Source organism: Equus asinus, chromosome 25 (assembly GCF_041296235.1).
Source record: "Equus asinus isolate D_3611 breed Donkey chromosome 25, EquAss-T2T_v2, whole genome shotgun sequence".
Taxonomy (NCBI): domain Eukaryota; kingdom Metazoa; phylum Chordata; class Mammalia; order Perissodactyla; family Equidae; genus Equus; species Equus asinus.
In genome coordinates this window covers 57,296,275-57,309,315 of record NC_091814.1, presented here as the reverse complement: position 1 = coordinate 57,309,315, position 13,041 = coordinate 57,296,275, and the positions used below count along the sequence as shown (strand labels likewise).

Below are 13,041 nucleotides of genomic sequence, written 5' to 3'. Positions count from 1 at the left end.
TTTGGATCTAGAAGAATGATGGTGGGAATTTCTAGCTCATGTTCCCTCTGTACCCTGCTGCTGCGTTTCTCCTCTGCGGAGTTGAGGATGTGACAGTGGGATCCAGAGGGCCTCCAATTCCTTTTCAACCACATTCAGCAAATATTTCATGTCCAGCAGGTGCTGAAGACACAGTGGTGAACACTACAGGCACAGTTCCTCCTTCCATAGAGCTTACAGGCTGCAAGAGGCTATGTAACTGAGCAAGGGCTCATTCTTCTCGCTGTAACCCTGAAGCCAATCTATTACAGATGAGTCAGTGGTCAAGGAAAGGATTTATTTGATTAGCCAGCAGAATTGGAAGATGGCAGACTGATGTCCCAAAGACCACCTTAAACAAATACATAATCTTGAGGCAGTGGTATAGGGATTAGTGGGCTACGAAGGAGGGGCTCAGGAACGTTGACCATCTGGCATCCGTGGCTAGAGACACAACACCAGGTTGTCCTCAATGATGGATGCCAGCATAGATGTTCTTCTCTGAGGAGGTTGCCATGTTCCTAAGAAACTCAAAATAATGAAGTTATCATCTGTCACTCTTGGGAAGTACATGTTTCAGCCAGCATTATTTCCCACAGGGTAGCTATTTATCTCCTAGGCTACATGCAAGGTAAAACATACACAGCCTGGGTGAGTTACTCAGAGGTTATTCTAAGTTACAACATGGCTTCCCTCATGTCAACCTTGCTTCAGGACAGTATCAGATACACAGAAACTAAGGCAAATGCAGAAATATTGTCATGGTGCTATGATGTAGAAGAACAGGGTGTTATGGGAGCACTCAGTATGAGGACCTAAGCTGAAGGGATGGCAGGGGAGGGCAAGGGGGCTCAGAAGTTGGAAACAGAACTCCTGTATCAGCTGATTACCCGGGCAGACTCTTGCCTGGCCATGCTCTGTGGTAAACGCTAGCACTTACTGCGTATTCCCAGCATAAGAAAGCATCTTTGCCTCGCATAATTACTGCGCAGCTACCAGGTCTGAGGAGCTAAGATTCTTTGGGGAGTAAATGGCAGGAGGGGAAAGAACTTGTTTTAAGACGATCAGCCCAAATTATGATTTTGGTTCATTAACTGCAGGATTTAGGTTAATAGCTCCTGCCACCTTAAGAACTCTAGGGTTTAACTGTGTTCTGTTACCATCCTTTTGAGGTCAGTGGCATATTCTACCAAGAATTGTCCATTTTCCTACAAGCTGGGGCATACTGGGATTGGACTCTTTCTCAGTGTGGCAGGTTAAAATTTCTAGTAGCATTGTCAGTCTGGAAAAAATTGGACACATAGCTCCAATAAATGTTCACCTACAACACTACTGTTTTACTGTTAGTATTTCTAACACTAATATTATTTACATAATAAGATACGCAAGAAATAGAAATGGATGATGTAATATAAAAAGTTCTAGTATTTTCCCATGCTCCAACAGATGGATGCATGCCCCTACTTAGAGACCACTGCTTTAGGGAATGTTAGTGTTGGGGGATATAGAGAGCTAGGTGAGTGAATATGGGATGGTACGGATGTGAGAAGAAGATGGGCGATTGGCTTCTTTGAGATTCTCCTCCCAGCTTTAGGACTTATAGTCTGTTTTGGAATATCCATTTTTAGGAGCTCATCAATTTCAGGACAGAAGCGTAACCAAGCCACCTCTCTTTCCGTGCCTTCTGCCCCATAGCTATCAACTTGAACTCTTGCCCCAACTCTACCGAAGATGCCAAATAAATGGCCCTAAAAACAACTTAATATGGGCATGGCGGTGGAGATTAACAATCTGTGGTCCACTCTGCCCATCAGTCTTTGGGCAGACGTATTAGCACCAGCTTAAGATGTGAGAGAGACTCAAGGCAAAAGAATACCTTGGAGGGAGGGGAAGGGGCAGAGATGGCCAGACAGCTAAAACAGCCAGAAAGCGGCTATGCTGTGATGTTAGTAGCTGAGGCAAGTCCAGTAGCCTCATAACAGAAATATTTAGTACTTGGTAGAGGGGTGGGAAAGGGTTTCACAAACCCTGGGGGAAGCAGCATCAACAGCCGGCTGATGGACGATTGAGAAAGACAAGAGAATGAAAGTGACACCCTCCGTCCTGCCCGCCTGCAGGGAATTCCGTGTTGCATCCTGGGAGCTCCCTGTCTGGTTTGAGTTTCATGCCTAGAGCTGAATTAGGCCAGCAGTGTGTGCCAGCTGTGGGCCTTCTCTTCCCAGCCCAACCCCAGGCTCTGTTCATTCTTTTCTCCCCAGGCCCTCCTTGCCCAGAGCTGGGCTCCTGGGTTAGCTGGCATAATGCTGCCAGGCAGAGAACAGAAATCTTGATGGGGAGAGTGCTAAGTCTTCCAGAACCTGAGAATCTTCCCTGCTTTCTCCCCTTCCATCAGGCCTGGAACCCGTGTGCTGCATTCCTTTGGCAGCTCGGCAGAAACTTGTACAAGTTTTGTTTTGTTCTGAACCTTCTTGTCCTTGCCTTGCTTTGAGCCGTCAGCTACAGTGGGGAAGAAAGATAGCACTCCCTCCTTGGCTGGGGGAGATGTTGCGTCTGCCCTTGGAAGCGGGGCTTTCGCTTTTTTTATTTAGCTCCAAGGTGTGAGCACCCGGGAGTGTGACAGTGCATGGGAGCACATGCATGCAGAGCGGGGGACGGGGGACGGGCCAGGCAGGGGGCTGAGGAGGGCACTTCGGGGAGCTTTCTCCTCTCTGTGTCAAGAGTTGGAGTGTTCGAAAAAGGCGTAGAGCAGAGACCCAGATAAAGGGAGACGTTCCCTGAGGAAGCTGCCCACCTCAACAGGGCTTTTTGGACTGAGAATGAGGAAGGGGACGTTCTCTGACCTTTTCTTGCTGTGACCTTGAAGACACTGCTTTATCTCCAGGGGCTGGAAGTCTAGCAGGCAGAGGGCACATCTCCAGGCTGTAAGTGTGTTGAGCTGGAGATGCTGAGGGAGGGGCTGCTCTGCATCCTTGCAGGAGTGGCAGGTGGTTAGCAGCAGGAGCTGGCTGAAGCCTGCTGGTCCCTATATTGATTTTAAGCTACTCTTCCCCATAGGCCCTGAATCCAGGTTTTTTAAGGTAGGACTTTGAAAGGTATTCCGATGTCTGTTCTTCTCATATATCAAAGAGGGCTGCCTTCAAATCAACCCAGAGAAACCTCTCACTTGTGCTGTCTGCGTAGGGGAAGATGCTGCTGTCTCTTTGGCAAGGTAACATAACTCGGACAGCTGGGAAGTCCCTCATGATGTCTAACCCAGCCCCACCCTTTCTGGGGCTAATCTGGTTCTGATAAGGGGCACCTCTGCCCACAGTCCTTGGTGTCCCAGGGAGGCTGGCCCTGGCCCTTCCTTGCTTTATCCAAGCCACTGAGGGCTGGGCGGCAGCTTCTCCCCCTGGCCCAGGTCCCTGCACAGGCTCACAGCAGACACAGATTTTCCACTGCTGCTTATTCTGTCCTCCTGCCAGCCTGGGCAGGGTCTCTGTCACTCCCCAGGGTGGGGTGGGGGCTATGACTTCACAGCCTGACATTCTTGTCCTCTCTCCCAGCTCACGGGTTCAGTACGGTTCTTAGGGCCAGAAGTACTCCTCATTTGGGTGGGGCTTTCCTTCTCATGTTCTTGGGGATAAGGTTTCCTCTCATTTTCTTGATGTATTTCTGGGGAAAACCTTTTTCCTGTGTCTCCAGCACTCTCTCCCTGCCAAGCCTTCCTTTTCCTCTAAAGGAAGCTGTGTATTTGAGAAGCAGCTGCTGAGATCAGGGAGTCAAATCCTCTCCCAGACTGGACAGGTGTCTGTGTGACGCTCCAGCTGCTGAGGTCAGGGCCTGAGGGTCTCTCGGGGGCAGGAAGAATTGGAATGGAAAGCCCATTGCCTCATGGCTTTCTGCCACATGTCAGAGAGAGGATTCCCAAGACCACTGTGCTGACAGTCCCAGGCTGCCCCTCCCTGCCACAGGGCGTGCTGGGACTGGCACAGCCACCTGACTTATGAAGGCAGCTCTTGTAAGAGCTTAGGCTGACTTAAGGTGGAGCAGAGACATGAGAGAAGGTGGCAAAAAGGAAGGAAGTGTGTGACTTACTAGGACATCTAGGCAAGAGCAAGGCCTGACCTTTTGTTTTCCATAATGTGTCTTGTTTCATTTGCTTGGGTCCAAAAAAGTCCATACTGAACCTTTTATTGCAGACAAAACTTATAGGTTGGACTCTGACAGACCTGGTGTCACCATCCCTGAGGACAGGAAGAGAATAGGACTAATTTCGCCTCAGTTTTAAATGGGGGATCAGGGCTGATTTGCTTAGAGTTGTGGAGGAGAGTGGCAGGTGGGCCTGCACTGCTGTGAATGACATAGGGTGACCCACCAGCCCCATTTGCCTGGGACTGAGGGCATTCCCAGGAGGCAGGAGCTTTGGTGCTAAAGCCTGCAAAGTCCCAGGCAAGCTGGGACAAGCTGGTCACACTAGAATGAAGCCCAGCTGCACACAGCCCCTCCACACCCCAGCCCCCTCCGTGTGTAGGGTGGCGTCCAGCTGCTTCCTGTGGAGCGGTGTGGACTCTGCCACATCCTAGCGTGAGTTGTTACATAAGCTCTCCAGGCCTTAGTTTGCTTCTCTGTAAAATGGAGTGAATAGTAGCTACCACATAGGATTTGCAGTGTTTGAATGAGAGGACGTGAATTGCCTGGTGAAGCATCGGGCCATACTAATCACTTAAGTGTTAGTGACCTTATTTATCACTCCATTCATGCAGTTCATTCAACAAATTTGTATGCTTACTATGTGCCAGGCACTGGTGTCGGCCTAAAGAACAAAGACAAAAATCCTGGCCTTGTGGAGAGAGAGAGGCAAATACAATCAGTGAATGCATCGTACAATATCTTAGGGGAGAAGACCTGTCGAGGGAAACAGTTGAGCAGGATAAGGAGGATGGAGCGTGCCAGGCAGACGAATCGCCGTGTTCAACATGCTGGTCAGGGTGGGCCTCACGAAGGTGACATTTGTGCACAGCCCTGAAGGACGTGAGAGAATGAGCCCTACCTACTGAAGAGGAAGAACATGAGCGAAGGAAGCTGCTTGTGTAGACCCTGGAACAGAATCGTGTCAGGTGTGCTCAGAGAACCGCAGGAAGGCACGCTTGGCTGGATCTCAGTGAACAAGGGAGAGTCGCGGGAGGTGGGGGGTGGGGCTGAGGTCCCCTCTGAGAGGGGACGCAGGCGTTCATAGGGTCTTCAGTGCCCAGTTTCACTCCAAGTAAAAGCCACTGGAGGATTCTGAGTGGGTGAGTGACATGGGTTGCATTTGAAAAAGATCCTTCTTGCTATTCTGTGGAGAAGAACCTGAGGACAGGAGAGCAAGGGTGGGAGCAAGGGCCCCAGTCAGCCAGCTGCAGGCAACAGCGGCAGGCCAGAGCAGGAAGGCAGCAGGGGAAAGTGAGATGGGATGGACCCTGGATCTATTGTGAAGGTAAAGCTGACAGGATTTCCTGACTAAATGGATATGGTGGATGAGAGAGAGGAGTCAAGGATGATTACAAGGCATTACTGTGAGAACAGAGATGGGTGGGGCTGCCTCCGGTGGGGTTGTCTTAGCCAGACCGTTACTGTTTTGGCATTCACCAGGCTGCTGGGACGTCCCTTATGATGCCCTCTAATATCTGATGTCTTGCTTCGCCCTCATAGTCATCTGCTCGCCCTTGTTAAGGAAGGAAGAGCATCTCCTCTCTGTGCATTGTGAAGCCTCCGTCCTTGAGAAACATCCCAGGGAGGTTGACAAATTGTCAAACTCCTGTTTCCCTCAAGCAAACCTGGCCCTCTAGCATGGCAATCCCAAGTTGGCACAGCCTTGCTCTCTTGGGTCCCTGGGGAGACAAAACCAGCAGGGCCCTGCACCCTGGCATCTCTGGCTCTGCCTGCCTGGAGATCAAGACGCCTTCCCAGGAACGCTCTTTTCCCAGGCCCCTGCTTTCCTCTCCTACTGGGAACCTGTTCTCAGGGTGGTGGAGGCAGGGAGCCTCTGGGAAGCAACCCAACTTGCTTCTGGAGCTTTGGCCAAGCCCTGCTCCCCTGTGGAGCTCGGCTGTGCTGTGCTGTGGTGCTCGGCTGGAGGCAGGTTGGTGCATTTGGGCACTAGGAGGCGGAAGGCCTGGATAGGAGCATCAGGCGCCTGAGCAGCTCCCGGTTCCCTCTCCTAAGCACTAGTAAGTGCAAGTGGTCTCCACTGCCTGGCCGCACGAGTGCCGCTTGACCCCACTTTACCTCCAGCAGGGCCCCTCGTCTGCCTGCCCAGACAGATGAGTCCTGATTGCTTTTGTTTTTAGGGGGACAAATGGAGGCCATCTCAGACCCTGCAAACAACACTCCCTTGGGTACCTCGTTTCCCGTTTTCAACATCTTTTTCTATCTGCATGTTTTCCTTAGATCTAACCCAGATCTCTCCTCTTGCTATTTAAGAGAACACTCTTGGGCCCTGCTCAGAGGGGATGGAGGGCAGGCATCTGCCCTCCTTCTCTGCCCCCATCCCCAGCCAGCAGCACAGCCTCCGTGTTGACTGAAGAGTGAGGAAGTCCTCTGGCACCAGCACCTCCACTTTCTCCTGGCAGCTTCCAGACATCTGCCTTTCCCTGCACTCCCCATGAAGTGAAGCCCGGTTGTGTCCTGTCCTCTGATTCTAACCCTCCTCGGCTGCTGACCTTTTTTCAAGACAAAGGTTGCCCCACTGCCTGCGGGGCACCCGTTAAACAGGGCGGCACCAGAGCCGGGGCGCTCCGCAGCTGCGTGTGGACAACTTGATAAATGCCAACTGGCGTTAATTGAAGTGTCAGAATTTCTTCGTTTCCTTAAATTGTAACCCCCCTGGGACCCAGCAGAGGGGCCTAAATGTAAGGAAGGCACTGGGAAGAATTCTGCCTGTCTCCTTTGGGGAGCATGCCTAGAATATGTGTGTGCACTCACGCAGGGCTGGAAGCTTACATGTGTGTTAGTGGGAGCATGCTGGGAGTCAGGGACTCTGCTTTCCAACTTAGTGGCTTCACATTTTTTGTTCTCTTTTTATCCAGCCTGAATAGTAGTAGCACTTCTGTTAGTACCTAGTACTTAGTAGTAGTACTTAGTCTAAGTAGTACTTCTCTAAGTACATAGTACTTGGTAAAATAGTAGTAGTAAAATAGTAATGTGTGTTTATGCCTGTGTGTGTGACGGAAAAGGAGGGGCACGTGTGCTCAAAGGGGATGTCTGAAGTTGGAGTCTCACAGCCTCTGCTCTGTTGATCTCCTAATGCTACTGGAACTTGGAATCAGGACACCTGAGTGGGCTCTGTCTCAGCCTCCTGGCAAGACCGTGAGCAGACAGTTTTTTCTTTCTGGCCTTTCTGTGTGTCCCTGTGGATGGAAGCTGTTTTTAAATCATCACCAGCCTTTGCATGTTAATGTGAGAGAGAAGTGCCGTGCAAGTCCCAGGAAACATTGTAATGTTTGTGCTCTTGGAGCTGGCACCTGGAGCATACTCAATGAGGAGAAGTTTCAGGTCTGGGCTAGCTTACCCTGGAGACTAAGAAGGGTAAGTGGCCCCTGTGACAAACTTGTCCCAGTTTGCCCATTCTTAGACTGAAAGTTTCACATCCCCTGAGTCTCGGGCAAATTGGGGTGGTTGGTCATAGTAGCTGGATCTCATACTATGGCAAGTCAGGAAGCAAAGGGTCTTCTAGCTGCCTTCTTCTCTCGTCCGTCTCTCCCGTTTTTCTTGGTCGTTCATCCCACTCCTGTCTCCTTTTCAGGTCTATCTGGGAACCCTGCAGATCTGGAGAGACGTAAGCAAGTGTTTGGACAGAACTTGATCCCCCCCAAAAAACCCAAGACCTTCTTAGAACTAGTGTGGGAAGCCCTTCAAGATGTCACACTCATCATTCTGGAGATTGCAGCCATCATCTCCCTGGTCCTGTCCTTCTACCGCCCCCCTGGTGAAGAGAATGAGCGTGAGTGTCTTGAACAGCCCAGCGTGACTCTGATCTGGGTTCTTTCCACCACCACCAAAAAGCACTGAGTGTTGGTGGTTGACAGGTTATAGCATAAAAGGCTTTCTTTCCCCTGTTATCCAGGGTAGATTTTCCAAAGGAAACTAACAAGTAGCTCGTAAGCTATTCTTCCAACCCATCCTGATTCCAGGGTCCTTTTCTCTTTCTCCCATCCTTATCAGGATGTCAGGAATTCTCTACCTTGACCCAACCAACAAAGCCCTGCTTCTCAAAGTGTCCCCACCACTTGTTCGGCATTATGGGAAATAGCAGTGGGAGCTGGACCATCTTGGGAATCATTAGTTCTTCACGTGTGACTTGGCTGTAATATGCATTGATGTGTTTTGTGCTATTTAGTCATTTGTGTCTTTTGGGTTAACATAAATGGTTATGTTGGTGATGAGATGATGCCCAAGCCTGCTGTCCTCTGGTATCCTCAGAGCATAACTCTTTTACCCAAGAGTTTTATTTTCTCTCCCTGACTTTCCATTCTGGGGGATTGCAGAAGCAATATACCCCCATTTTTAATGTCAACAAAAGCCCCTAGGTGATCTTTCTCTCCTTTCCCTGGGCTAGAGTGTGGTCTAGCTGTAAGTACCCCGGAAGATGAAGGGGAGGCAGAAGCTGGCTGGATTGAGGGGGCGGCCATCCTGTTCTCTGTGATCATCGTGGTGCTTGTGACTGCCTTCAATGATTGGAGCAAAGAGAAGCAATTCCGGGGGCTGCAGAACCGCATTGAAAAGGAGCAGAAGTTCTCCATTATCCGAAATGGTCACATCATCCAGCTCCCCGTGGCTGAGATCGTGGTGGGCGACATCGCCCAAATCAAATATGGTGAGAGCTCCATGTTCCTCGTACCTGTGCCACCCTCCCCATGGGAGGTGAGGTCTTTTGGCATAAGGGGGCTGGGAATTGCTGAGGACCCAAAGAGATAAGACCCCCAAATTGTGTTAGCTTCCAGTTAGAGTAGAAGGGAGTTGTGGGAAGGAGATTCAAAGAAAGAAGTAACTGAAACTCTGCCAAAATATCGTCAGACGTGTATCCTGTGTGTCTTAGGGTAAAAGTATATAATATTCAGGCCACGATAGGATGTTTTGGGATCAGTAATTATTTGAATTTGTGATACCTGGGAAGGTCGTCAGAGCTGAAGTTGTCTTTCCCAGGCTCTCCAGACACTCCCCAGCCGTTGCCCACAAGTGGGGCCCATGGGAGCAGCCCCGACGTGGGCTTGGATGGTGCCCCCCGCCAGGCTCTTACCCACCCTGTTTCCCTGCTCCATGCTCCCTCTGTGCACTAGGTGACCTTCTGCCTGCAGATGGGATCCTGATCCAGGGGAATGATCTCAAGATTGATGAGAGTTCTCTGACTGGGGAATCGGACCATGTCAAGAAGTCCCTGGAAAGAGACCCCATGTTGCTCTCAGGTATGGCCTCTGGCTGCCCCAGTTCCCATTCTACGTCCCTGCAGACAGCTGGGCCACAGAGACCTGGTGCAGACCCTGCTCCCTCTTCTGGTCCTGCATCCAGCTGGGGCAGCAGCATGGTAGTAGGTTGAACACGAGGCCATCAGGCAACCTAAAAGAGGTTCTCAGGAAGCAGTGCCGGAGGGGCCTTGGAAGGGCTCTGCCGGTTGGGGTGGGATGTGGGGGAGGGAGCCTTACCCTAAAGCAGTTAGACAGATTTCTCTCCTTACCCCCAATTTGCTTGGTGTATTTTGAGTGGGCCCAGCTCTTGACCGTTTCCTACTATCTGCTGAGTATATCATTATCCGTGGGGGAGGAAGGAAGAGGGAGTGTTTTTTTCCTAAGTTTGTGTCTCACACCAAAGCATGGCTAGGTATAAAAAAACAATACTCCTCCCATCTTCTCCCTTCTCATATAGGCACTCACGTCATGGAAGGTTCTGGCCGGATGGTAGTGACTGCTGTGGGTGTCAACTCCCAGACTGGAATCATCTTTACCCTCTTGGGGGCCAGTGAGGGAGAAGAGCAGGAGAAGAAGAAAAAAGGTAAGGAGCATTCGGAATGAGATTCTCTTCCCTCCCATCCCCGTGGACAAAGGAGGAAGCAGGGGAGCAGATCTGGATGGAAGAATCTGCTGGGTGAAGAGTGCAGAGATCCAAACCCCGTGCCGAGATAGAGGGGTCAACCTGGCTCCCCAGGGAGCTCTGAGGAAAACCAGATCCTGGCTCTAGACTCCCAGATCAGGCTGCGCTTGAGCCTGGAGCCCTGTGTCTGTTGGTGGGGTGCAAAGGGGTGAGTGACAAAGCCTGCCCAGGTGAGCTGGCTAGTGCTCTGGCCTGAGAGGCCCTCTGCACAGTCCTGCGCTTGCCCCTTTCTTCATCAAACATGGGGGTTAAATGAACCATCCAGGCTAAGGGAAAACTGGTCAGGAGAAGAAACTGGACTCCTGCTGAAACTAGGCACTGTCAGTAGAAGAGAGACACAACCAGGAGAGTGGGAAGAGAGAAGTCGTGTCTGTCGCAAAGTTAGTCCTGTCTGCCATTTACTTGTTCCCAAAGGAAGGGAAAACAGAAGACAAAAGAGAAAAAGACACTAAAACCATATCCACACCTTTCCGTCAGCATTCCTTCATACCCGGGAGGAGAGAAAGATTTCTCCCACTTGGCTGGGGGACCTCTTGGGCTGTTTAGTGGAGGGCAGTTTATGAGAAGGAAGCCAAACACATTCCCTCAGGACTAGACTATTCGCTTGTGCAGCTGCCTGCAGATGACAGAGGAGCAGGCTGGCCTGGTGCTGGTGAGCTGACATGGAAACGCCTCTTAGGGCCTTTGCCGTCAGGCAGAAACAGTTCAACCTCTCGCTCCTAAGCCCTCCCCGTTTCTCTATGTGATGTGACTCAGGCCAGCAGCACCCTCCCAGAAGCAACCACGCTCCAGGAGGAAGCAGCTCAGGTGCGGGTGTGCACTCTCGGCCGGGCGCTCTGGTTCCCCTGCCCAGGAGGCACGAGAGCCCCTGGTGAGAATGGACGGAGGCAGAGACGTGAGCTTCCCTTACGTTGCCTCCCTGCACTCAGCCCCTTTGCTGTCGCCCTTCTGGACTCTGAGCAGGACCAACAAATTGGATATCTGATCTCTTAATAGTCACTTTGGGTCTCCACCCCACTTTTTTCTTTCTTGTTCAAACAGGTAAAAAACAAGGAGTCCCTGAAAATCGCAACAAAGGTAACCTCTCCACCCACTCATTTACCATCTCTACCTGCCCACACTCAAACCAGACCTTTCCAGGCCATCTGCCTTCTCCCTTTTCCTCTCCATAAACCTGTTATCTGCTGCTGTGGCCCAGACGCCTCATCCTGAGGAAGGTGCAGAGATTTAGGGGTGGCCTCAAGGTCCCAGGCCCAATCTGAGATGGGACAACAGCACCCTCTGCTGTTGGCTTGCGGAACCTCATGTCAAGGTTTCTCTTGGGGAGCATGTGGGATTGATCTGCTCTTCCCAGGGTGTTAAGTCTTTGCTTCTTTGCCTTAGGCCAGATTTAAACAACAATGGTCATCGGTTCCTGGGTTGGAAGACTTCGGGGTCCTTGTGGTGGAGGGAGTAGGGGTGGGCAGTCCCTGCACCCTCCTCTGGCTAGCTTCCTCATCGGTGTCCTCTTCTGGTCTGGATTCCTTCTCTGCAAGTCTTCTCGGGGGTGCTTGGAGAGAGCCCTTTCTCTGTACCTCTCTCCCCACCTCTTTCTTTGTTCTCTCCGCAGTCTGTTTTCTTCCTCCTGATCTGATGTGTGTTTCTTTTTTGGTGCCTGTGTTTACATCCCGTCTCTGTCTTGTTTGTGAGTCTGACAGCAGAGACAGTACCTCAGGAAGGCATCCTGAGCAAAGGGGCCGCGCTCTGCAGGGGTGAAGTTGGAGGGGGACTGGAAACCAGCCAGAATTGCTCTTTTGAGCTCCTAGAGGTTTTTTTCCTTTGTAACCCACATCATAATAGTCTTTAGAAATAGTCATCACATTGGAGAACCAGGGCTCCACAGAAATAATTCTTTAATTTTAGATCTCTCTAACTCTTCTTTTTAAAGCAAAATGGATTTATATGTCTGTCTTTATCTCTGCTTTCTCTTATTCCAGGGGATCCCTCACACCAGCTTCTTCCCTCTCCCCAAAAATACTTAACCCCACTGCTCACTCTGTACCTCCCTACCTTCATCAGGCAGGGCAGAAAGGGTATTTCCTTCCACTATCTTTCAGGTGATATAAGAATGAATTGGAAAATATCGGTGTCTGGGGTCTGTGTTTCTTCCCCAACAGTCTATATATGGAGATGAACCTTTTAACAGAGCAGACTAGGACCCTCATGCTCTAGAAACATCTGCCAACCTTCCTCTTCAGCCCCTTTCTACAGTAAAGATTCACTATTTTAAGCCCTGAATTCCAGGAAGGATGCTTGTTGGTAACAGCACTTAGTGACTTGCTGGAAGAAACCTGGCTTGGGGCTCTGAGGTGGTGAGGAAGCTGCCATGGAAGAGGAAATCCATACCCTCAAAGCATGCCCATTTCATCTCCAGTTGTTAGAATATCACTCCAAAGGCCCTAATAGAGGGTTGAAGGCAAGCTCCCTGTCTGGCATGGGGTGAAAGTAATCAGAACTGATGTCAGGGTCAAGGTGTATTTCAGGAAGAAGACAGAAGGGTTCTTTTGGTTTCCACCTGCCTTCTACTCGGTACTCCTACCTCGCCTGCTCACCTGTCCTATTTGTGTGTACACCCTAGCAAAGACTCAGGATGGAGTGGCCCTGGAGATCCAGCCACTCAACAGCCAGGAGGGGATGGACAATGAGGAGAAGGAGAAAAAGGCGGCCAAGCTGCCCAAAAAGGAGAAGTCAGTGCTGCAGGGCAAGCTGACCCGCCTGGCCGTGCAGATCGGGAAGGCAGGTGAGTGTGCAGGGCCTTCTTGCTGCTGTAGGTCAGTGCGCGTCTGGGTCCTCACTTCGTGCCTGCCTTCCTCCTGCCCCACCCAGGTCTGGCAGAAAGAAGCTGGAACTTTCACGTGGCTAATGCAGCCTGGGCAG

The 13,041-nt window shown here is 50.9% G+C and overlaps 1 protein-coding gene across 8 annotated transcripts in view; it reads left to right on the top strand.

The window, feature by feature from the left end:
• Nucleotides 1-13,041, top strand: part of ATP2B4 (ATPase plasma membrane Ca2+ transporting 4) — a 97,555-nt gene that overhangs the window by 46,940 nt on the left and 37,574 nt on the right. For 6 of the 8 annotated variants that reach the window (XM_014830066.3, XM_014830113.3, XM_070497933.1 and 3 more), the window contains 6 exons: nt 7,784-7,981; nt 8,597-8,854; nt 9,318-9,443; nt 9,901-10,026; nt 11,167-11,202; nt 12,743-12,904. In XM_014830066.3, the coding sequence (XP_014685552.1) occupies nt 7,784-7,981; nt 8,597-8,854; nt 9,318-9,443; nt 9,901-10,026; nt 11,167-11,202; nt 12,743-12,904 (906 nt within the window). The remainder of the gene's footprint in view (nt 1-7,783; nt 7,982-8,596; nt 8,855-9,317; nt 9,444-9,900; nt 10,027-11,166; nt 11,203-12,742; nt 12,905-13,041) is intronic. The other 2 variants (XM_070497932.1, XM_070497934.1) reach the window with 1 other exon arrangement.